General features: G+C 51.9%; 1 protein-coding gene and 2 long non-coding RNA genes across 5 annotated transcripts; 1 reads left to right on the top strand and 2 right to left on the bottom strand.

Moving 5' to 3' along the window:
• The first annotated feature begins 691 nt into the window (after window positions 1-691).
• mtfr2 (mitochondrial fission regulator 2) lies at window positions 692-23598 on the top strand. Its single transcript, XM_052524610.1, has 8 exons — window positions 692-827; window positions 1057-1248; window positions 1415-1519; window positions 2476-2603; window positions 4308-4537; window positions 9677-10004; window positions 20856-21042; window positions 23243-23598. The coding sequence occupies exons 2-8, from the start codon at window positions 1177-1179 to the stop codon at window positions 23276-23278; spliced, it is 1086 nt and encodes a 361-aa protein (XP_052380570.1). The 5' UTR covers window positions 692-827; window positions 1057-1176; the 3' UTR covers window positions 23279-23598.
• LOC127931549 (uncharacterized) lies at window positions 7252-8554 on the bottom strand. The gene is made up of 3 exons (XR_008141712.1): window positions 8512-8554; window positions 8142-8173; window positions 7252-7327 (listed from the first exon to the last, which is right to left on the bottom strand). It is a non-coding gene; the product is annotated as an uncharacterized LOC127931549 (long non-coding RNA).
• On the bottom strand, window positions 13268-19975 carry LOC127931548 (uncharacterized). Of its 3 annotated transcripts, none has more exons than XR_008141709.1 (3): window positions 19718-19975; window positions 17997-18082; window positions 13268-13541 (listed from the first exon to the last, which is right to left on the bottom strand). It is a non-coding gene; the product is annotated as an uncharacterized LOC127931548 (long non-coding RNA). The 3 variants fall into 3 exon arrangements; XR_008141710.1 differs by having other exon boundaries at window positions 13268-13556; window positions 18012-18082; XR_008141711.1 differs by having other exon boundaries at window positions 13268-13556; window positions 18012-18125; window positions 19718-19737.
• Window positions 23599-24132: the final 534 nt, after the last annotated feature.

Raw genomic sequence — 24132 nt, 5'->3', positions numbered from 1 at the left:
ACCCAATGCAATACACCGTGGATAGTACCAGGTCATTTACAGCTGTGTTTGCTGGATGTGTACGACAGAGTCAACCTCTGAAAACGACACCTATTTGGTTAGTAGAGACCCTACTGACTATTTCCCACCCTCACTTTAGCTGAGGCAGGTAGAAATGTTTTCTCTTTTACAAGCCAATAAGTCTCCCATATACCGTGTGTTGCATTGCAGTGAACTGGATGGGTGGAGTAAGGACTCCCCAGTACTCTGTATTAAACCCGTTGCCTGGCACAAGAGACGCATTGAAGTTTTACAGACTCTATTGAGTAATTCCAATAGCATATATATTAGTATTTTATTAAAAAGTGTATTTGTTTAAACAGCCTACACAGTAGCTTTCAATATACCAGTATTTTTGTAAAAATTACGTCTCTTTTTTGGGGGAAATCCTGTGAACTGCACCGGAGTGCAAAAACAAAACAAAAAACGAGTTTAGCATGTCTTTGTAGGGGGACTCTTATCTTGAAGGGAAAGAATCTTTGAATATGATACAAGCCTTTTATTCTGACTGCTAGGAGAACGGTCAACTCGTTCACACACAACAACAAAAAAATACGAATTTGGTGTGAATATTATTGAAAGCCCCATTGGTTCGAACAGCTGTGGTCACGTTGCACGATTCCGCTATTCTGATTGGCGTAGGATTTTCTTCCAATTGAAATGTCCAATCACGGCACGGTTTGCGAGAGTGGCTTTATTTGAGTTCACCTTCTCACTTGTCCGGACACGTGAGCATCTTAGGAGAAGGTTATTTTGTCGCCAGGTATAATTTCTAAATGATCCATGGGGTAAGAGAATATTAACTTTTTACCGTTTACACATATAATACAATATTTATTGCTCGCTTGTTTATCATGTTACCGCTTGATGTGTTTTGATGAACCGTGTTTTCGGGAATACTGTACTGATAGCTAGGTAACTCTACCAAACGTGCATGAAATGATTACATTATAAGGGTGACCCCGTCACCCCCCCAGGTTTGAATGAGGATGTTTCTACTTCTTTGACTGTGGGCAGGACTCGCATCCCATGGTGCAACGTGAAACGGGAGTCCTATAGCCTGCCGACCGAAGCTGTCAACAGAAAGCCCACACCACATCCATCACCAGCCAGAACATTCAGAAGGGCTGCTTCCAGATGTCTCTGCTAGAAGATATATTTGATCTGTTGCAAAATGTCCTTGAGTATTTCGGAGTCTCTCCTGACATGGTAAAAAAAAAAAGATAAATATCACAAATGCAGTGGCTCATTTTATAGGATGCTTGTTTTGAGATTGTACCAAAAGATTGACGATTTGAAGAGTGCTTCGTGCCAATGTGTGTGTGTGTGTGTGTGTGTGTGTGTGTGTGTGTGTGTGTGTGTGTTTGTTTTTCAGCTAATTCCAGTGTGGGAGAGCCAGTTGTGCGGTCAGTACCGGAGCCTGGTGCGGATGATCGGGACCAACCTCCCATTGACCCCGTCTCCACGTATCCACTTCCAGGTCAATATGAATGTAAACTGGTTAATACAGGTCTAGGATCATCTGAAGTAACACATCAGTCTACTCCGTAACCGATGACTCCGTAACCGATGACTCCGTAACCGATGACTCCGTAACCGTTGACTCCGTAACCGATGACTCCGTAACCGTTGACTCCGTAACCGATGACTCCGTAACCGATGACTCCGTAACCGTTGACTCCGTAACCGATGACTCCGTAACCGTTGACTCCGTAACCGATGACTCCGTAACCATTGACTCAGTAACCCACGACTCCGTAACCATTGACTCCGTAACCCACGACTCCGTAACCATTGACTCAGTAACCCACGACTCCGTAACCCACGACTCCGTAACCCTCGACTCCGTAACCCACGACTCCGTAACCCACGACTCCGTAACCCACGACTCCGTAACCATCGACTCCGTAACCATTGACTCCGTAACCCACGACTCCGTAACCCACGACTCCGTAACCGTTGACTCCGTAACCATTGACTCCGTAACCCACGACTCCGTAACCGTTGACTCCGTAACCCACGACTCCGTAACCCACGACTCCGTAACCGTCGACTCCGTAACCCACGACTCCGTAACCCTCGACTCCGTAACCCACGACTCCGTAACCCACGACTCCGTAACCGACGACTCCGTAACCGACGACTCCGTAACCCACGACTCCGTAACCGACGACTCCGTAACCCACGACTCCGTAACCCACGACTCCGTAACCCACGACTCCGTAACCCACGACTCCGTCGACTCCGTAACCCACGACTCCGTAACCGCTGACTCCGTAACCGCTGACTCCGTAACCCACGACTCCGTAACCGACTATGGAGCATCACAACTTCATCTGCTTCACATTGAGGTGTATCGTTGTTATGGAGATGGGACCAGAAGACTTCTGGTTCTGTGGTTTGGTCTCACACTCAGCTGGCTCATACTGTCCACAGATTCCTCTACACACCTCCCGACAGCACAGATACCTGGACGTCACCATGGATACCCTCCCCGCTATCCCCTCCTTGGCTGACGTGCTGTGGGTGGCGGAGGATGAGGGAGACCGCTTCACCAAGATCAGGTAGATGGAACCCAGTAGATATACACAGAGACTCAACTCAGACTGGTAGAACCCAGTAGATATACACAGAGAGTCAGACTGGTAGAACCCAGTAGATATACACAGAGACTCAGACTGGTAGAACCCAGTAGATATACACAGAGACTCCTCAGACTGGTAGAACCCAGTAGATATACACAGAGACTCAGACTGGTAGAACCCAGTAGATATACACAGAGACTCCTCAGACTGGTAGAACCCAGTCGATATACACAGACTCAGACTGGTGGAACCCAGTAGATATACATAGAGACTCAGACTGGTAGAACCCAGTAGATATACATAGAGACTCAGACTGGTAGAACCCAGTAGATATACACAGAGAGTCAGACTGGTAGAACCCAGTAGATATACACAGAGACTCAGACTGGTAGAACCCAGTAGATATACACAGAGACTCCTCAGACTGGTAGAACCCAGTCGATATACACAGACTCAGACTGGTGGAACCCAGTAGATATACATAGAGACTCAGACTGGTAGAACCCAGTAGATATACATAGAGACTCAGACTGGTAGAACCCAGTAGATATACACAGAGACTCAGACTGGTAGAACCCAGTAGATATACACAGAGACTCAGACTGGTAGAACCCAGTAGATATACACAGAGACTCAGACTGGTAGAACCCAGTAGATATACACAGAGACTCAGACTGGTAGAACCCAGTAGATATACACAGAGACTCAGACTGGTAGAACCCAGTAGATATACACAGAGACTCCTCAGACTGGTAGAACCCAGTAGATATACACAGAGACTCCTCAGACTGGTAGAACCCAGTAGATATACACAGAGACTCAGACTGGTAGAACCCAGTAGATATACAGAGACTCCTCAGACTGGTAGAACCCAGTAGATATACACAGAGACTCAGACTGGTAGAACCCAGTAGATATACACAGAGACTCAGACTGGTAGAACCCAGTAGATATACACAGAGACTCAGACTGGTAGAACCCAGTAGATATACACAGAGACTCAGACTGGTAGAACCCAGTAGATATACACAGAGACTCCTCAGACTGGTAGAACCCAGTAGATATACACAGAGACTCAGACTGGTAGAACCCAGTAGATATACACAGAGACTCAGACTGGTAGAACCCAGTAGATATACACAGAGACTCAGACTGGTAGAACCCAGTAGATATACACAGAGACTCAGACTGGTAGAACCCAGTAGATATACACAGAGACTCAGACTGGTAGAACCCAGTAGATATACACAGAGACTCCTCAGACTGGTAGAACCCAGTAGATATACACAGAGACTCAGACTGGTAGAACCCAGTAGATATACACAGAGACTCAGACTGGTAGAACCCAGTAGATATACACAGAGACTCAGACTGGTAGAACCCAGTAGATGAAGTCACCCTCAGGGTTGTGTGTAGAATCCTATGGGGCACATGTTATCGACATGTCAGAGAAAAGAGTAGGAGCGATTACTACCCAACTGTAAACAAGTTAAGCTAGCTAGCTAGTAATTTTGGCTTACTTGTTGGGTGAAAATAATAACTTTATTTACTGTTAATCTTTGCAAGCAAACGGAACACTTCTCCAATAATGTCTGCTTCCTGTTGTGACTTCTCCACTTTCCAAAAAGCTTGTTTATAAAAGGACTGTTTCTCAATCTGTCATTCCTTCTGGTCCGATCTCAGGCACCGCGAGCGTCCGTCCCGACAGGGTGCTGTGAGTCGGGGCGACGAGGTGGTGCTGGCCCCTCCACGTCCAGGGGACCGAGGGTTGGCGGCGGTCCGAGCCCAGCCAGGAGACATGATGCTGGGGCACAGATCAGACCCAGTGGCTCTGCGGAAGATCACAGCCCTGGAGGACGAGCTGCTTAAACTACGAGCTCAGATTGCCATGATTGTCACCGCGCCACCCTCAGGTGTCTAAACACACACACACACACACACACACACACACACACACACACACACACACACACACACACACACACACACACACACACACACACACACACACACACACCTATCCCAGTCGTGGTAAACACACACACACCTATCCCAGTCGTGGTAAACACACACACACCTATCCCAGTCGTGGTAAACACTCACACACTCACACCTATCCCAGTCGTGGTAAACACCCACACACTCACACCTATCCCAGTCATGATAAACACACACACACACACCTATCCCAGTCATGGTAAAACACACACACCTATCCCAGTCATGGTAAACACACACACCTATCCCAGTCATGGTAAACACACACCTATCCCAGTCATGATAAACACACACACCACACACACACACACACACACACACACACACACACACACACACACACACACACACACACACACACACACACACACCTATCCCAGTCATGATAAACACACACACACCTATCCCAGTCATGGTAAACACTCACACACCTATCCCAGTCGTGGTAAACACTCACACACTCACACCTATCCCCTGGTAAACATCACACACTCACACCTATCCCAGTCGTGGTAAACACCCACACACTCACACCTATCCCAGTCATGATAAACACACACACACACACCTATCCCAGTCATGGTAAACACACACACCTATCCCAGTCATGGTAAACACACACACCTATCCCAGTCATGGTAAACACACACCTATCCCAGTCATGATAAACACACACACCACACACACACACACACACACACACACACACACACACACACACACACACACACACACACACACACACACACACACACACACACCTATCCCAGTCATGATAAACACACACACACCTATCCCAGTCATGGTAAACACTCACACACCTATCCCAGTCATGGTAAACACACACTCACACACACACACACCTATCCCAGTCATGGTAAACACTCACACACCTATCCCAGTCATGATAAACACACTCACACCTATCCCAGTCATGGTAAAACACACACACCTATCCCAGTCATGGTAAACACACACACACCTATCCCAGTCATGGTAAACACACACACCTATCCCAGTCATGGTAAACACACACACTCACTCACACCTATCCCAGTCATGATAAACACGCACACCTATCTCAGTCATGGTAAACACTCACACCTATCTCAGTCATGGTAAACACACACACACACACACCTATCCCAGTCATGGTAAACACTCACACACCTATCCCAGTCATGGTAAACACACACACACCTATCCCAGTCATGGTAAACACACACACACTCACACCTATCCCAGTCATGATAAACACACACACACTCACACCTATCCCAGTCATGGTAAACACTCACACCTATCCCAGTCATGGTAAACACACACACACCTATCCCAGTCATGGTAAACACACACACCTATCCCAGTCATGGTAAACACACACCCTATCCCAGTCATGGTAAACACTCACACCTATCCCAGTCATGGTAAACACACACTCACTCACACCTATCCCAGCCATGGTAAACACACACACCTATCCCAGTCATGGTAAACACACACACACACACACACCTATCCCAGTCATGGTAAACACACACACACCTATCCCAGTCATGGTAAACACACACACCCACTCACACCTATCCCAGTCAAGGTAAACACACACTCACTCACACCTATCCCAGTCATGGTAAACACTCACACCTATCCCAGTCATGGTAAACACACACACACCTATCCCAGTCATGGTAAACACTCACACCTATCCCAGTCAAGGTAAACACACACTCACTCACACCTATCCCAGTCATGGTAAACACACACACACACCTATCCCAGTCATGGTAAACACACACTCACACCTATCCCAGTCATGGTAAACACACACACACCTATCCCAGTCATGGTAAACACACACACCTATCCCAGTCATGGTAAACACACACACACACCTATCCCAGTCATGGTAAACACACACACCTATCCCATTCATGGTAAACACACACACCTATCCCATTCATGGTAAACACACACTCACTCACACCTATCCCAGGCATGATAAACACACACACCTATCCCAGGCATGGTAAACACTCACACACCTATCCCAGGCATGGTAAACACTCACACACCTATCCCAGTCATGATAAACACACACACACACCTATCCCAGTCATGGTAAACACACACACACCTATCCCAGTCATGGTAAACACACACACACACACACCTATCCCAGTCATGATAAACACACACACACACCTATCCCAGTCATGATAAACACACACACACCTATCCCAGTCATGGTAAACACACACACACCTATCCCAGTCATGATAAACACACACACACACCTATCCCAGTCATGATAAACACACACACACACTCACTCACACCTATCCCAGTCATGGTAAACACACACACACCTATCCCAGTCATGATAAACACACACACCTATCCCAGTCATGATAAACACACACACCTATCCCAGTCATGGTAAACACACACACACCTATCCCAGTCATGGTAAACACACACACACCTATCCCAGTCATGGTAAACACACACACACCTATCCCAGTCATGGTAAACACACACACACTCACACCTATCCCAGTCATGGTAAACACTCACACACCTATCCCAGTCATGATAAACACACACACACTCACACCTATCCCAGTCATGATAAACACACACACCTATCCCAGTCATGGTAAACACACACACACCTATCCCAGTCATGGTAAACACACACACACCTATCCCAGTCATGGTAAACACACACACACACCTATCCCAGTCATGGTAAACACACACACACCTATCCCAGTCATGGTAAACACACACACACCTATCCCAGTCATGATAAACACACACACACACACCTATCCCAGTCATGGTAAACACTCACACACCTATCCCAGTCATGATAAACACACACACACACACCTATCCCAGTCATGATAAACACACACACACTCACTCACACCTATCCCAGTCATGGTAAACACTCACACCTATCCCAGTCAAGGTAAACACACACACACACCTATCCCAGTCATGGTAAACACACACTCACTCACACCTATCCCAGTCATGGTAAACACACACACACCTATCCCAGTCATGGTAAACACACACACCTATCCCAGTCATGATAAACACACACACACCTATCCCAGTCATGGTAAACACTCACACACACACCTATCCCAGTCATGGTAAACACACACACACACCTATCCCAGTCATGATAAACACACACACACTCACTCACACCTATCCCAGTCATGGTAAACACACACACACCTATCCCAGTCATGGTAAACACACTCACACCTATCCCAGTCATGGTAAACACACACACCTATCCCAGTCATGGTAAACACTCACACCTATCCCAGTCATGGTAAACACACACACACCTATCCCAGTCATGGTAAACACACACACACCTATCCCAGTCATGGTAAACACTCACACCTATCCCAGTCATGGTAAACACACACACCTATCCCAGTCATGGTAAACACACACACACACCTATCCCAGTCATGGTAAACACACACACACACCTATCCCAGTCATGATAAACACACACACACCTATCCCAGTCATGATAAACACACACACACACACACCTATCCCAGTCATGATAAACACACTCACTCACACCTATCCCAGTCATGATAAACACACACACACACACACCTATCCCAGTCATGATAAACACACACACACACACACCTATCCCAGTCATGGTAAACACACACACACCTATCCCAGTCATGGTAAACACTCACACCTATCCCAGTCATGGTAAACACACACACACACACACCTATCCCAGTCATGGTAAACACACACACACTCACACCTATCCCAGTCATGGTAAACACACACACACTCACACCTATCCCAGTCATGGTAAACACACACTCACACCTATCCCAGTCATGATAAACACACACACACACCTATCCCAGTCATGGTAAACACTCACACCTATCCCAGTCATGGTAAACACACACACACCTATCCCAGTCATGGTAAACACACACACACCTATCCCAGTCATGGTAAACACACACACACCTATCCCAGTCATGGTAAACACACACACTCACTCACACCTATCCCAGTCATGATAAACACGCACACCTATCCCAGTCATGGTAAACACACACACACCTATCCCAGTCATGGTAAACACACACACACCTATCCCAGTCATGGTAAACACACACACCTATCCCAGTCATGGTAAACACACACACACCTATCCCAGTCATGGTAAACACACACACACCTATCCCAGTCATGGTAAAACACACACACCTATCCCAGTCATGGTAAACACACACACCTATCCCAGTCATGGTAAACACACACACCTATCCCAGTCATGGTAAACACTCACACCTATCCCAGTCATGGTAAACACTCACACCTATCCCAGTCATGGTAAACACACACACCTATCCCAGTCATGGTAAACACACACACCTATCCCAGTCATGGTAAACACACACACACACACACACCTATCCCAGTGATGGTAAACACTCACACCTATCCCAGTCATGGTAAACACTCACACCTATCCCAGTGATGGTAAACACTCACACCTATCCCAGTCATGGTAAACACTCACACCTATCCCAGTCATGGTAAACACTCACACCTATCCCAGTCATGATAAACACACACACCTATCCCAGTCATGGTAAACACTCACACCTATCCCAGTCATGGTAAACACTCACACACCTATCCCAGTCATGGTAAACACACACACACCTATCCCAGTCATGGTAAACACACACACCTATCCCAGTCATGGTAAACACACACACCTATCCCAGTCAAGGTAAACACACACACACCTATCCCAGTCATGGTAAACACACACACCTATCCCAGTCATGGTAAACACACACACCTATCCCAGTCATGGTAAACACTCACACCTATCCCAGTCATGGTAAACACTCACACCTATCCCAGTCATGATAAACCCATTCATTCCTCTATTATGAAAGTGATACACCAGACTTATCGTTTGTTCACCCTTTTCTCTCCCTCCTTTTCCTGTCGTCCCGGTCCAGCCCATTCCCAGAACCTTCCGGGTACCCCTGGAATGTCCCCTGCCTCTGTCCTCACCTCCACCCCATGTCGCCCTCCACCTCCTCCGTGTCCTCCTCCACCTCCTCCCTGTCCTCCTCCACCCAGCTCCTCTGTTGGTCTGTCTGCGGTGGAGAATCTAATCCAGCAGGACAGGGAGGCCGGTAAAGGTCATGCCCAGGGGAAGAGCCATGAGGCTGGGCAGGTTGGACTACTACAGTCCCAGGATAAGGCGGTAGGACAGGGCCCGGTCCCCACCATGCTGGATGTACTGAATGAGCTGAACCAGGTGAAACTGCGCTCCGTGCAGAGGTAAGCATGGACACCAAGGCATGTCACTGTGCTGGAGTCAAGTCTACAACTCTGAGAGCCTGTCTGTCTATAGCAGCAGATCTGCCAAGCTGCAAGCCTTTTGAGGTGAAATCAAATGTTATTGGTCCATATTTAACGATGTTATTGGTCACATACACATATTCAACAGCAATTACAGCTGCAGGTCTCTTGGGGTATGTCTCTATAAGCTTGGCACATCTAGCCACTGGGATTTTTGCCCATTCTTCAAGGATAAACTGTTTCAGCTCCTTCAAGTTGGATGGGTTCCGCTGGTGTACCGCAATCTTTAAGTCATACCACAGATTCTCAATTGGATTGAGGTCTGGACTTAGACTAGGCCATTCCAAGACATTTAAATGTTTCCCCTTAAACCACCCGAGTGTTGCTTTAGCAGTTATGCTTAGGGTCATTGTCCTGCTGGAAGGTGAACCTCCGTTCACCAAATGTGTTTGCTTATTTTCTTCTTTAAGCAGTGGCTTTTTTTCCTGGCCACTCTTATGTAAACACTCTGGAGTGTTCGGCTTAAAGTGGTCCTATGGACAGATACTTTGCATCTCCTTCAGGGTCCCTTTGTCGCCTCTGATTAATGCCCTCCAAGCCTGGTCCGTGAGTTTTGGTGGGCGGCCCTCTCTTGGCAGGTTCATTCCATTGTTTAAATAATGGATTTTATTTAGTCAGCCACCAATTGTGCAAGTTCTCCCACTTGAAGATGCTGGAGGAAACAGGTAAAAAGTATCTATATGTAAAACCTCCATAAAAAAAGCCAGACTACAGTTTGAAACTGCACATTGTACTTTTTGGAGAAATGTTCTCTGGTCTGATGAAACAAAAATGTAACTGTTTGGTCATAATGACCATCGTTATGTTTGGAGGAAAAATGGGGAGGCTTGCAAGCAGAAGAACATCATCCCAACCGTGAAGCACGGGGGTGGCAGCATCATGTTGTGGGGGTGTTTTGCTGCAGGAGGGACTGGTGCACTTCACAAAATAGATGGCATCATGAGGAAGGGAAATTATGTGGATATATTGAAGCAACATCTCAAGACATCAGTCTGGAAGTTAAAGGTTGGTCGCAAATGGGTCCAAATGGACAATGACCCCAAGCATACTTCCAAATGGGTCTTCCAGATGGACAATGACCCCAAGCATACTTCCAAATGGGTCTTCCAGATGGACAATGACCCCAAGCATACTTCCAAATGGACAATGACCCCAAGCATACTTCCAAATGGGTCTTCCAAATGGACAATGACCCCAAGCATACTTCCAAATGGGTCTTCCAAATGGACAATGACCCCAAGCATACTTCCAAATGGGTCTTCCAAATGGACAATGACCCCAAGCATACTTCCAAATGGGTCTTCCAAATGGACAATGACCCCAAGCATACTTCCAAATGGGTCTTCCAAATGGACAATGACCCCAAGCATACTTCCAAATGGGTCTTCCAAATGGACAATGACCCCAAGCATACTTCCAAATGGGTCTTCCAAATGGACAATGACCCCAAGCATACTTCCAAATGGGTCTTCCAAATGGACAATGACCCCAAGCATACTTCCAAATGGGTCTTCCAAATGGACAATGACCCCAAGCATACTTCCAAATGGGTCTTCCAAATGGACAATGACCCCAAGCATACTTCCAAATGGACAATGACCCCAAGCATACTTCCAAATGGGTCTTCCAAATGGACAATGACCCCAGGCATACTTCCAAATGGGTCTTCCAAATGGACAATGACCCCAAGCATACTTCCAAAGTTGCGGCAAAATGGCTTAAGGACAACAAAGCCAAGATATTGCAGTGGCCATCACAAAGCCCTGACCTCAATCCCATAGAACATTTGTGGGAAGAACTGAAAAGGTGTGTGCATGCAAGGAGGCCTACAAACCTGACTCAGTTATACCAGCTCTGTCAGGAGGAATGGGCCAAAATTCACCCAACTTACTGTGGGAAACTCGGCTACCTGAAACATTTGACCCAAGTTAAGTTCAGCTGTGTATGTATGTATGTATGTATGTATGTATGTATGTATGTAATGTAATGTAATGTAATGTAATGTATGTATGTTCCAACATTCTATTGGTTGCAAGAATTGAAAAATGCTACATTTTGGTACTATGTTTGATATCATTTTAAGACTCTTGGTTTCAGGAAATGGCAGTTACAGGTTTATTTTCTTTTTAGAATAAAATAACTTACAAAATGCTCCCTTCCTGAGGGGGAAGTTGACTGACCTCCCCCGAGCCAACCTCAGGCCTGAGGGGGAAGTTGACTGACCTCCCCCTAGCCAACCTCAGGCCTGAGGGGGAAGTTGACTGACCTCCCCCTAACCAACCTCAGGCCTGAGGGGGAAGTTGACGGACCTCCCCTCCCCTAACCAACCTCAGGCCTGAGGGGGAAGTTGACTGACCTCCCCTAACCAACCTCAGGCCTGAGGGGGAAGTTGACTGACCTCCCCTAGCCAACCTCAGGCCTGAGGGGAAGTTGACTGACCTCCCCTAGCCAACCTCAGGCCTGAGGGGAAGTTGACTGACCTCCCCTAACCAACCTCAGGCCTGAGGGGAAGTTGACTGACCTCCCCTAGCCAACCTCAGGCCCGAGGGGGAAGTTGACTGACCTCCCCTCCCCTAACCAACCTCAGGCCTGAGGGGAAGTTGACTGACCTCCCCTAGCCAACCTCAGGCCTGAGGGGGAAGTTGACGGACCTCCCCTCCCCTAACCAACCTCAGGCCTGAGGGGGAAGTTGACTGACCTCCCCTAACCAACCTCAGGCCTGAGGGGGAAGTTGACTGACCTCCCCTCCCCTAGCCAACCTCAGGCCTGAGGGGAAGTTGACTGACCTCCCCTAACCAACCTCAGGCCTGAGGGGAAGTTGACTGACCTCCCCTCCCCTAGCCAACCTCAGGCCTGAGGGGAAGTTGACTGACCTCCCCTCCCCTAGCCAAACTCAGGCCTGAGGGGAAGTTGACTGACCTCCCCTAACCAGCCTCAGGCCTGAGGGGAAGTTGACTGACCTCCCCTCCCCTAGCCAACCTCAGGCCTGAGGGGAAGTTGACTGACCTCCCCTCCCCTAGCCAACCTCAGGCCTGAGGGGAAGTTGACTGACCTCCCTAACCAACCTCAGGCCTGAGGGGGAAGTTGACTGACCTCCCCTCCCCCTAGCCAACCTCAGGCCTGAGGGGGAAGTTGACTGACCTCCCCTCCCCTAGCCAACCTCAGGCCTGAGGGGGAAGTTGACTGACCTCCCCCTAACCAACCTCAGGCCTGAGGGGGAAGTTGACTGACCTCCCCTCCCCCTAGCCAACCTCAGGCCTGAGGGGGAAGTTGACTGACCTCCCCCTAACCAACCTCAGGCCTGAGGGGGAAGTTGACTGACCTCCCCTCCCCCTAACCAACCTCAGGCCTGAGGGGGAAGTTGACTGACCTCCCCCTAACCAACCTCAGGCCTGAGGGGGAAGTTGACTGACCTCCCCCTAGCCAACCTCAGGCCTGAGGGGGAAGTTGACTGACCTCCCCCTAACCAACCTCAGGCCTGAGGGGGAAGTTGACTGACCCCTCCCCTAACCAACCTCAGGCCTGAGGGGAAGTTGACTAACCTCCCCTCCCCTAGCCAACCTCAGGCCTGAGGGGGAAGTTGACTGACCTCCCCTCCCCTAACCAACCTCAGGCCTGGGGAAGTTGACTGACCTCCCCTAGCCAACCTCAGGCCTGAGGGGGAAGTTGACTAACCTCCCCTCCCCCTAGCCAACCTCAGGCCTGAGGGGAAGTTGACTGACCTCCCCTAACCAACCTCAGGCCTGAGGGGGAAGTTGACTGACCTCCCTAACCAACCTCAGGCCTGAGGGGGAAGTTGACTGACCTCCCCTCCCCTAACCAACCTCAGGCCTGAGGGGAAGTTGACTGACCTCCCCTCCCCTAACCAACCTCAGGCCTGAGGGGAAGTTGACTGACCTCCCCTCCCCTAACCAACCTCAGGCCTCAGGGGGAAGTTGACTGACCTCCCCTAGCCAACCTCAGGCCTGAGGGGAAGTTGACTAACCTCCCCTCCCCTAACCAACCTCAGGCCTGAGGGGGAAGTTGACTGACCTCCCCTAACCAACCTCAGGCCTGAGGGGAAGTTGACTAACCTCCCTCCCCTAGCCAACCTCAGGCCTGAGGGGAAGTTGACTGACCTCCCCTCCCCTAACCAACCTCAGGCCTGAGGGGAAGTTGACTGACCTCCCCTAGCCAACCTCAGGCCTGAGGGGAAGTTGACTGACCTCCCCTCCCCTAACCAACCTCAGGCCTCAGGGGAAGTTGACTGACCTCCCCTAGCCAACCTCAGGCCTGAGGGGAAGTTGACTAACCTCCCCTCCCCTAACCAACCTCAGGCCTGAGGGGAAGTTGACTGACCTCCCCTAACCAACCTCAGGCCTGAGGGGAAGTTGACTAACCTCCCCTCCCCTAGCCAACCTCAGGCCTGAGGGGAAGTTGACTGACCTCCCCTCCCCTAACCAACCTCAGGCCTGAGGGGGAAGTTGACTGACCTCCCCTAGCCAACCTCAGGCCTGAGGGGGAAGTTGACTAACCTCCCCTCCCCCTAGCCAACCTCAGGCCTGAGGGGGAAGTTGACTGACCTCCCCTCCCCTAGCCAACCTCAGGCCTGAGGGGGAAGTTGACTGACCTCCCCTCCCCTAGCCAACCTCAGGCCTGAGGGGAAGTTGACTGACCTCCCCTCCCCTAGCCAACCTCAGGCCTGAGGGGAAGTTGACTGACCTCCCTCCCCCTAGCCAACCTCAGGCCTGAGGGGAAGTTGACTGACCTCCCCTCCCCTAGCCAACCTCAGGCCTGAGGGGGAAGTTGACTGACCTCCCCTAACCAACCTCAGGCCTGAGGGGGAAGTTGACTGACCTCCCCTAGCCAACCTCAGGCCCGAGGGGGAAGTTGACTGACCTCCCCTCCCCTAACCAACCTCAGGCCTGAGGGGAAGTTGACTGACCTCCCCTAGCCAACCTCAGGCCTGAGGGGAAGTTGACGGACCTCCCTCCCCTAACCAACCTCAGGCCTGAGGGGAAGTTGACTGACCTCCCCTAACCAACCTCAGGCCTGAGGGGAAGTTGACTGACCTCCCCTAACCAACCTCAGGCCTGAGGGGGAAGTTGACTGACCTCCCCTAGCCAACCTCAGGCCTGAGGGGGAAGTCGACTGACCTCCCCCTAGCCAACCTCAGGCCTGAGTGGGAAGTTGACTGACCTCCCCCTAACCAACCTCAGGCCTGAGGGGGGAGTTGACTGACCTCCCCCTAGCCAACCTCAGGCCCGAGGGGGAAGTTGACTGACCTCCCCTCCCCCTAACCAACCTCAGGCCTGAGGGGGAAGTTGACTGACCCCCCCCTAGCCAACCTCGGGCCTGAGGGGGAAGTTGACTGACCCCCCCCCTAACCAACCTCAGGCCTGAGGGGGAAGTTGACTGACCTCTCCCTAACCAACCTCAGGCCTGAGGGGGAAGTTGACTGACCTCCCCTAGCCAACCTCAGGCCTGAGGGGGAAGTTGACTGACCTCCCCCTAACCAACCTCAGGCCTGAGGGGGAAGTTGACTGACCTCCCCTCCCCTAACCAACCTCAGGCCTGAGGGGAAGTTGACTGACCTCCCCTCCCCTAACCAACCTCAGGCCTGAGGGGGAAGTTGACTGACCTCCCCTAACCAACCTCAGGCCTGAGGGGAAGTTGACTGACCTCCCCTAGCCAACCTCAGGCCTGAGGGGGAAGTTGACTGACCTCCCTAACCAACCTCAGGCCTGAGGGGAAGTTGACTGACCTCCCCTAGCCAACCTCAGGCCTGAGGGGAAGTTGACTGACCTCCCCTAACCAACCTCAGGCCTGAGGGGAAGTTGACTGACCTCCCCTCCCCTAGCCAACCTCAGGCCTGAGGGGGAAGTTGACTGACCTCCCCTCCCCTAGCCAAACTCAGGCCTGAGGGGGAAGTTGACTGACCTCCCCTAACCAACCTCAGGCCTGAGGGGAAGTTGACTGACCTCCCTCCCCTAGCCAACCTCAGGCCTGAGGGGAAGTTGACTGACCTCCCCCCCCCCTAGCCAACCTCAGGCCTGAGGGGAAGTTGACTGACCTCCCCTAACCAACCTCAGGCCTGAGGGGAAGTTGACTGACCTCCCCTCCCCTAGCCAACCTCAGGCCTGAGGGGAAGTTGACTGACCTCCCCTCCCCTAGCCAACCTCAGGCCTGAGGGGGAAGTTGACTGACCTCCCCTAACCAACCTCAGGCCTGAGGGGGAAGTTGACTGACCTCCCTCCCCTAGCCAACCTCAGGCCTGAGGGGAAGTTGACTTACCTCCTCCCCTAACCAACCTCAGGCCTGAGGGGAAGTTGACTTACCTCCCCTCCCCTAACCAACCTCAGGCCTGAGGGGAAGTTGACTGACCTCCCCTAGCCAACCTCAGGCCTGAGGGGAAGTTGACTAACCTCCCCTCCCCTAACCAACCTCAGGCCTGAGGGGAAGTTGACTGACCTCCCCTAACCAACCTCAGGCCTGAGGGGAAGTTGACTAACCTCCCTCCCCTAGCCAACCTCAGGCCTGAGGGGGAAGTTGACTGACCTCCCCTCCCCTAACCAACCTCAGGCCTGAGGGGGAAGTTGACTGACCTCCCCTAGCCAACCTCAGGCCTGAGGGGAAGTTGACTAACCTCCCCTCCCCTAGCCAACCTCAGGCCTGAGGGGGAAGTTGACTGACCTCCCCTCCCCTAGCCAACCTCAGGCCTGAGGGGGAAGTTGACTGACCTCCCCTCCCCTAGCCAACCTCAGGCCTGAGGGGGAAGTTGACTGACCTCCCTAACCAACCTCAGGCCTGAGGGGAAGTTGACTGACCTCCCCTAGCCAACCTCAGGCCCGAGGGGAAGTTGACTGACCTCCCCTCCCCTAACCAACCTCAGGCCTGAGGGGGAAGTTGACTGACCTCCCCTAACCAACCTCAGGCCTGAGGGGGAAGTTGACTGACCTCCCCTAACCAACCTCAGGCCTGAGGGGGAAGTTGACTGACCTCCCCTAGCCAACCTCAGGCCTGAGGGGAAGTTGACTGACCTCCCCTAGCCAACCTCAGGCCTGAGGGGAAGTTGACTGACCTCCCCTAACCAACCTCAGGCCTGAGGGGAAGTTGACTGACCTCCCCTAGCCAACCTCAGGCCCGAGGGGAAGTTGACTGACCTCCCCCCCTAACCAACCTCAGGCCTGAGGGGGAAGTTGACTGACCTCCCCCTAACCAACCTCAGGCCTGAGAGGGAAGTTGACTGACCTCCCCCTAACCAACCTCAGGCCTGAGAGGGAAGTTGACTGACCTCCCCCTAACCAACCTCAGGCCTGAGGGGGAAGTTGACTGACCTCCCCCTAACCAACCTCAGGCCTGAGGGGAAGTTGACTGACCTCCCCCTAACCAACCTCAGGCCTGAGGGGGAAGTTGACTGACCTCCCCTAGCCAACCTCAGGCCTGAGGGGAAGTTGACGGACCTCCCCTCCCCTAACCAACCTCAGGCCTGAGGGGGAAGTTGACGGACCTCCCCTCCCCTAACCAACCTCAGGCCTGAGGGGGAAGTTGACTGACCTCCCCTAGCCAACCTCAGGCCTGAGGGGAAGTTGACTGACCTCCCCTAACCAACCTCAGGCCTGAGGGGGAAGTTGACTGACCTCCCCTAACCAACCTCAGGCCTGAGGGGGAAGTTGACTGACCTCCCCTAACCAACCTCAGGCCTGAGGGGAAGTTGACTGACCTCCCCTAGCCAACCTCAGGCCTGAGGGGAAGTTGACTGACCTCCCCTAGCCAACCTCAGGCCTGAGGGGGAAGTTGACTGACCTCCCCTAACCAACCTCAGGCCTGAGGGGGAAGTTGACTGACCTCCCCTAGCCAACCTCAGGCCTGAGGGGAAGTTGACTGACCTCCCCCTAACCAACCTCAGGCCTGAGGGGGAAGTTGACTGACCTCCCCCTAGCCAACCTCAGGCCTGAGGGGGAAGTTGACTGACCTCCCCCTAGCCAACCTCAGGCCTGAGGGGGAAGTTGACTGACCTCCCCCTAACCAACCTCAGGCCTGAGGGGGAAGTTGACTGACCTCCCCCTAACCAACCTCAGGCCTGAGGGGAAGTTGACTGACCTCCCCTAGCCAACCTCAGGCCTGAGGGGAAGTTGACTGACCTCCCCTAGCCAACCTCAGGCCTGAGGGGGAAGTTGACTGACCTCCCCTAGCCAACCTCAGGCCTGAGGGGGAAGTTGACTGACCTCCCCTAGCCAACCTCAGGCCTGAGGGGAAGTTGACTGACCTCCCCTAACCAACCTCAGGCCTGAGGGGAAGTTGACTGACCTCCCCTAGCCAACCTCAGGCCTGAGGGGGAAGTTGACTGACCTCCCCTAACCAACCTCAGGCCTGAGGGGGAAGTTGACTGACCTCCCCTAGCCAACCTCAGGCCTGAGGGGAAGTTGACTGACCTCCCCTAGCCAACCTCAGGCCTGAGGGGGAAGTTGACTGACCTCCCCTAGCCAACCTCAGGCCTGAGGGGGAAGTTGACTGACCTCCCCTAACCAACCTCAGGCCTGAGGGGAAGTTGACTGACCTCCCCTAACCAACCTCAGGCCTGAGGGGGAAGTTGACTGACCTCCCCTAGCCAACCTCAGGCCTGAGGGGGAAGTTGACTGACCTCCCCTAGCCAACCTCAGGCCTGAGGGGAAGTTGACTGACCTCCCCTAACCAACCTCAGGCCTGAGGGGGAAGTTGACTGACCACCCCCTAGTCAACCTCAGGCCTGAGGGGAAGTTGACTGACCACCCCCTAGTCAACCTCAGCCCTGAGGGGGAAGTTGACTGACCACCCCCTAGTCAACCTCAGGCCTGAGGGGGAAGTTGACTGACCACCCCCCTAGTCAACCTCAGGCCTGAGGGGGAAGTTGACTGACCCCCACCCCCTAGTCAACCTCAGGCCTGAGGGGAAGTTGACTGACCACCCCCTAGTCAACCTCAGGCCTGAGGGGGAAGTTGACTGACCCCCACCCCTAGTCAACCTCAGGCCTGAGGGGGAAGTTGACTGACCCCCACCCCTAGTCAACCTCAGGCCTGAGGGGGAAGTTGACTGACCTCCCCTAGTCAACCTCAGGCCTGAGGGGGAAGTTGACTGACCTCCCCTAGTCAACCTCAGGCCTGAGGGGGAAGTTGACTGACCTCCCCTCCCCCTAGTCAACCTCAGGCCTGAGGGGGAAGTTGACTGACCTCCCTCCCCTAGCCAACCTCAGGCCTGAGGGGGAAGTTGACTGACCTCCCCTCCCCTAACCAACCTCAGGCCTGAGGGGGAAGTTGACTGACCTCCCCTCCCCTAGCCAACCTCAGGCCTGAGGGGAAGTTGACTGACCTCCCTCCCCTAGCCAACCTCAGGCCTGAGGGGAAGTTGACTGACCCCCACCCCTAGCCAACCTCAGGCCTGAGGGGGAAGTTGACTGACCTCCCCCTAACCAACCTCAGGCCTGAGGGGGAAGTTGACTGACCTCCCCCTAACCAACCTCAGGCCTGAGGGGGAAGTTGACTGACCTCCCCCTAACCAACCTCAGGCCTGAGGGGGAAGTTGACTGACCTCCCCCTAACCAACCTCAGGCCTGAGGGGGAAGTTGACTGACCTCCCCCTAACCAACCTCAGGCCTGAGGGGGAAGTTGACTGACCTCCCCCTAGCCAACCTCAGGCCTGAGGGGGAAGTTGACTGACCCCCCCCCCTAGCCAACCTCAGGCCTGAGGGGGAAGTTGACTGACCTCCCCCTAACCAACCTCAGGCCTGAGGGGGAAGTTGACTGACCTCCCCCTAACCAACCTCAGGCCTGAGGGGGAAGTTGACTGACCTCCCCCTAACCAACCTCAGGCCTGAGGGGGAAGTTGACTGACCTCCCTAACCAACCTCAGGCCTGAGGGGGAAGTTGACTGACCTCCCCCTAACCAACATCAGGCCTGAGGGGGAAGTTGACTGACCCCCACCCCTAGCCAACCTCAGGCCTGAGGGGGAAGTTGACTGACCCCCCACCCCCTAGCCAACCTCAGGCCTGAGGGGAAGTTGACTGACCTCCCCTAACCAACCTCAGGCCTGAGGGGAAGTTGACTGACCTCCCCTAGTCAACCTCAGGCCTGAGGGGGAAGTTGACTGACCTCCCTCCCCTAACCAACCTCAGGCCTGAGGGGGAAGTTGACTGACCTCCCCTCCCCTAACCAACCTCAGGCCTGAGCATGTTGAACATATTTCTAGTTAGCTACTGAAGCTAAGTACCCATACGTCTATGTAGCCTACCATTTCTCCTGAGGAAGTCTTCTGCCAACATCATTGTTAGGTTTAGAAGGTGAACTTGCCTCTGATTGGAGGTGTGGGTGTCACACGTGCAGCAGGAGGAGGGGGGGGTTTCTCATAATAAATTATCCAAGGTCTGACGCATGTCCTGGTTTTAAAGCACAGCTCTTCCGGGCCCTGGAGTAGGGCCCTGTTAATAAGTTGTGCACTAATTAAGAGGGGTGCCATTTGCCATAATTGCCTGTCTGGCAAGAAAATCTGTCACAATGGCCGCGTTCGAGAGCATCAAAACCATGATGCATCATGGGTAAATTGTGACTGACTAATCTAGAAATAATAATGAGTAGTTATTTACGATGCGAGTGTGTGTGTGTGTGTGTGTGTGTGTGTGTGTGTGTGTGTGTGTGTGTGTGTGTGTGTGTGTGTGTGTGTGTGTGTGTGTGTGTGTGTGTGGAACAAACCCACTCATTGACTGGTACTGAATGTTATGTAGTTCTTTAGTGTCTTGCGTTTGCCCCAACCCCCAGGTCGCCCGGGGGAACGCCGGTGCGGAGGAGGCGGAGCAAGGGCGCGGCGTTGCTAAGCGACCCGGCCTCCATGATTGCAGAGGCCCTGAGGAGGAAGTTCGCCCACCGTCGCCTCGACGACTCGTACGACAAAGAGAACCACTCGGTAGAGCTCTCTCCGTTCGGCAGCCCCGATACATCGCCCTGTGTAAGTACATACAGAACCACGTTTACAAACTGTAACCCAGGCTGTTCGGAGAGACAGTCCCAGACTGTTAGGAGAGACAGTCCCAGACTGTTAGGAGAGACAGTCCCAGACTGTTAGGAGAGACAGTCCCAGGCTGTTAGGAGAGACAGTCCCAGGCTGTTAGGAGAGACAGTCCCAGACTGTTAGGAGAGACAGTCCCAGGCTGTTAGGAGAGACAGTCCCAGGCTGTTAGGAGAGACAGTCCCAGGCTGTTAGGAGAGACAGTCCCAGGCTGTTAGGAGAGACAGTCCCAGACTGTTAGGAGAGACAGTCCCAGACTGTTAGGAGAGACAGTCCCAGGCTGTTAGGAGAGACAGTCCCAGGCTGTTAGGAGAGACAGTCCCAGGCTGTTAGGAGAGACAGTCCCAGGCTGTTAGGAGAGACAGTCCCAGGCTGTTAGGAGAGACAGTCCCAGGCTGTTAGGAGAGACAGTCCCAGGCTGTTAGGAGAGACAGTCCCAGGCTGTTAGGAGAGACAGTCCCAGGCTGTTAGGAGAGACAGTCCCAGGCTGTTAGGAGAGACAGTCCCAGGCTGTTAGGAGAGACAGTCCCAGGCTGTTAGGAGAGACAGTCCCAGGCTGTTAGGAGAGACAGTCCCAGGCTGTTAGGAGAGACAGTCCCAGGCTGTTAGGAGAGACAGTCCCAGGCTGTTAGGAGAGACAGTCCCAGGCTGTTAGGAGAGACAGTCCCAGGCTGTTAGGAGAGACAGTCCCAGGCTGTTAGGAGAGACAGTCCCAGGCTGTTAGGAGAGACAGTCCCAGGCTGTTGGAGAGACAGTAGGAGAGACAGTCCCAGGCTGTTAGGAGAGACAGTCCCAGGCTGTTAGGAGAGACAGTCCCAGGCTGTTAGGAGAGACAGTCCCAGGCTGGAGGAGACAGTCCCAGGCTGTTAGGGAGAGACAGTCCCAGGCTGTTAGGAGAGACAGTCCCAGGCTGTTAGGAGAGACAGTCCCAGGCTGTTAGGAGAGACAGTCCCAGACTGTTAGGAGAGACAGTCCCAGCTGTTAGGAGAGACAGTCCCAGGCTGTTACGAGAGACAGTCCCAGACTGTTAGGCTGTGGCCCAATAGACAGTCCCAATCTGTGATGTCAGTCCCAGAGGTGGTGCTGTTTCTGTCTGTAAAGTGTCTGGTCATTTTGTAGTTGAGAAATGATGGTAAAGTCCCAGACTGTTAGGGAGAGACAGTCCCAGGCTGTTAGGAGAGACAGTCCCAGGCTGTTAGGGAGAGACAGTCCCAGACTGTTAGGAGAGACAGTCCCAGCACTGTTAGGAGAGACACAGTGCCCAGACTGTTAGGGAGACAGTCCCAGACTATGTAGGGAACAGAGACAGTCCCAGACTGTTAGGAGAGACAGTCCCAAAAGTAGGCACTATGTAGGGAGAGACAGTCCCAGGCTATTAGGGAGGAGACATAGTGCCTGGTTAAAAGTAGTGCACTATGTAGGGAACAGAGACAGTCTCTGGTCAGACTGTGCACTAGTGTCAGTCTGCTCTGATCTGCCAGCAGGTGGAGCATAGTGCTCTGGTCAAAAGTAGGTCTGTAAAGACATAGTGTCTGGTCGTTTTTGAAGTTGACAGGAGACATAGTGCTCTGGTCAAAAGTATGCACTATGTAGGGAACAGGGAGACATAGTGCTCTGGTAAAGTTCCTGGGACTTTACAACCTTATAGTAGTGCACTATGTAGGGAACAGGGAGATGTAGTGCTCTGGTCAAAAGTAGTGCACTATGTAGGGAACAGGGAGACATAGTGCTCTGGTTAAAAGTAGTGCACTATGTAGGGAACAGGGAGACTTAGTGCTCTGGTTAAAAGTAGTGCACTATGTAGGGAACAGGGAGACTTAGTGCTCTGGTCAAAAGTAGTGCACTATGTAGGGAACAGGGAGACATAGTGCTCTGGTTAAAAGTAGTGCACTATGTAAGGAACAGGGAGACTTAGTGCACTATGTAGGGAACAGGGAGACATAGTGCTCTGGTTAAAAGTAGTGCACTATGTAGGGAACAGGGAGACATAGTGCTCTGGTTAAAAGTAGTGCACTATGTAGGGAACAGGGAGACATAGTGCTCTGGTTAAAAGTAGTGCACTATGTAGGGAACAGGGCACCTTTTTGTTCTCTTCCTCTTATCTGGTCACGTGACCCATATTTTGTTTTAAATCTCCCAGCATTCCAAGCGCAGCCAGGGACGACTCCACCTGTGACCTCTGACCTCCAAGGTCAACTAAACCAGCAGCCTATCGCTTCGCCAACCGGAAACACCGATGCCTAACCCGCCCGACTACTATGGCAACTGCTGACTTAGGGTGCGTCCCAATAATACCTCCTTTCTCTCGAAGTGTACACTTGTTCGCTACTTTTAGATTGGGGAAGTGAACAAGTGTACGTTTTTAGGAGGAAGGAGAGATAATTGGGATACAGCCCAGGTCTGTTTATTCTATTTGTTTGTTTGTCCATTTTGCACCATGTTCTGTGATGCGTCCCATCAGGTATTGTTTACATAAAGGGACCATTGATATTGAGAGTAATTTATTTGCGTGCAGTCATTTTAATTGTGTATATATTTAGCTGTAAATACACTATATGACCAAAAGTATGTGGACACCTCATCCAACATCTCATTCTAAAATAATGATTTAATATGGAGTTGGTCCCCCTCCCCCATTGCTGCTATAACAGCCTCCACTCTTCTGGGAAGGCTTTCCACTAGATGTAGGAACATTGCTGCTATAACAGCCTCCACTCTTCTGGGAAGGCTTTCCACTAGATGTAGGAACATTGCTGCTATAACAGCCTCCACTCTTCTGGGAAGGATTTCTACTAGATGATGGAACATTGCTGCTATAACAGCCTCCACTCTCCTGGGAAGGATTTCTACTAGATGTTGGAACATTGCTGCTATAACAGCCTCCACTCTTCTGGGAAGGATTTCTACTAGATGTTGGAACATTGCTGCTATAACAGCCTCCTGGGAAGGCTTTCCACTAGATGTTGGAACATTGCTGCTATAACAGCCTCCACTCTCCTGGGAAGGCTTTCCACTAGATGTTGGAACATT

Source organism: Oncorhynchus keta, chromosome 8 (assembly GCF_023373465.1).
Source record: "Oncorhynchus keta strain PuntledgeMale-10-30-2019 chromosome 8, Oket_V2, whole genome shotgun sequence".
NCBI classification, from domain to species: Eukaryota; Metazoa; Chordata; class Actinopteri; order Salmoniformes; family Salmonidae; genus Oncorhynchus; species Oncorhynchus keta.
This window is presented reverse-complemented; position numbering and strand designations above follow the sequence as displayed.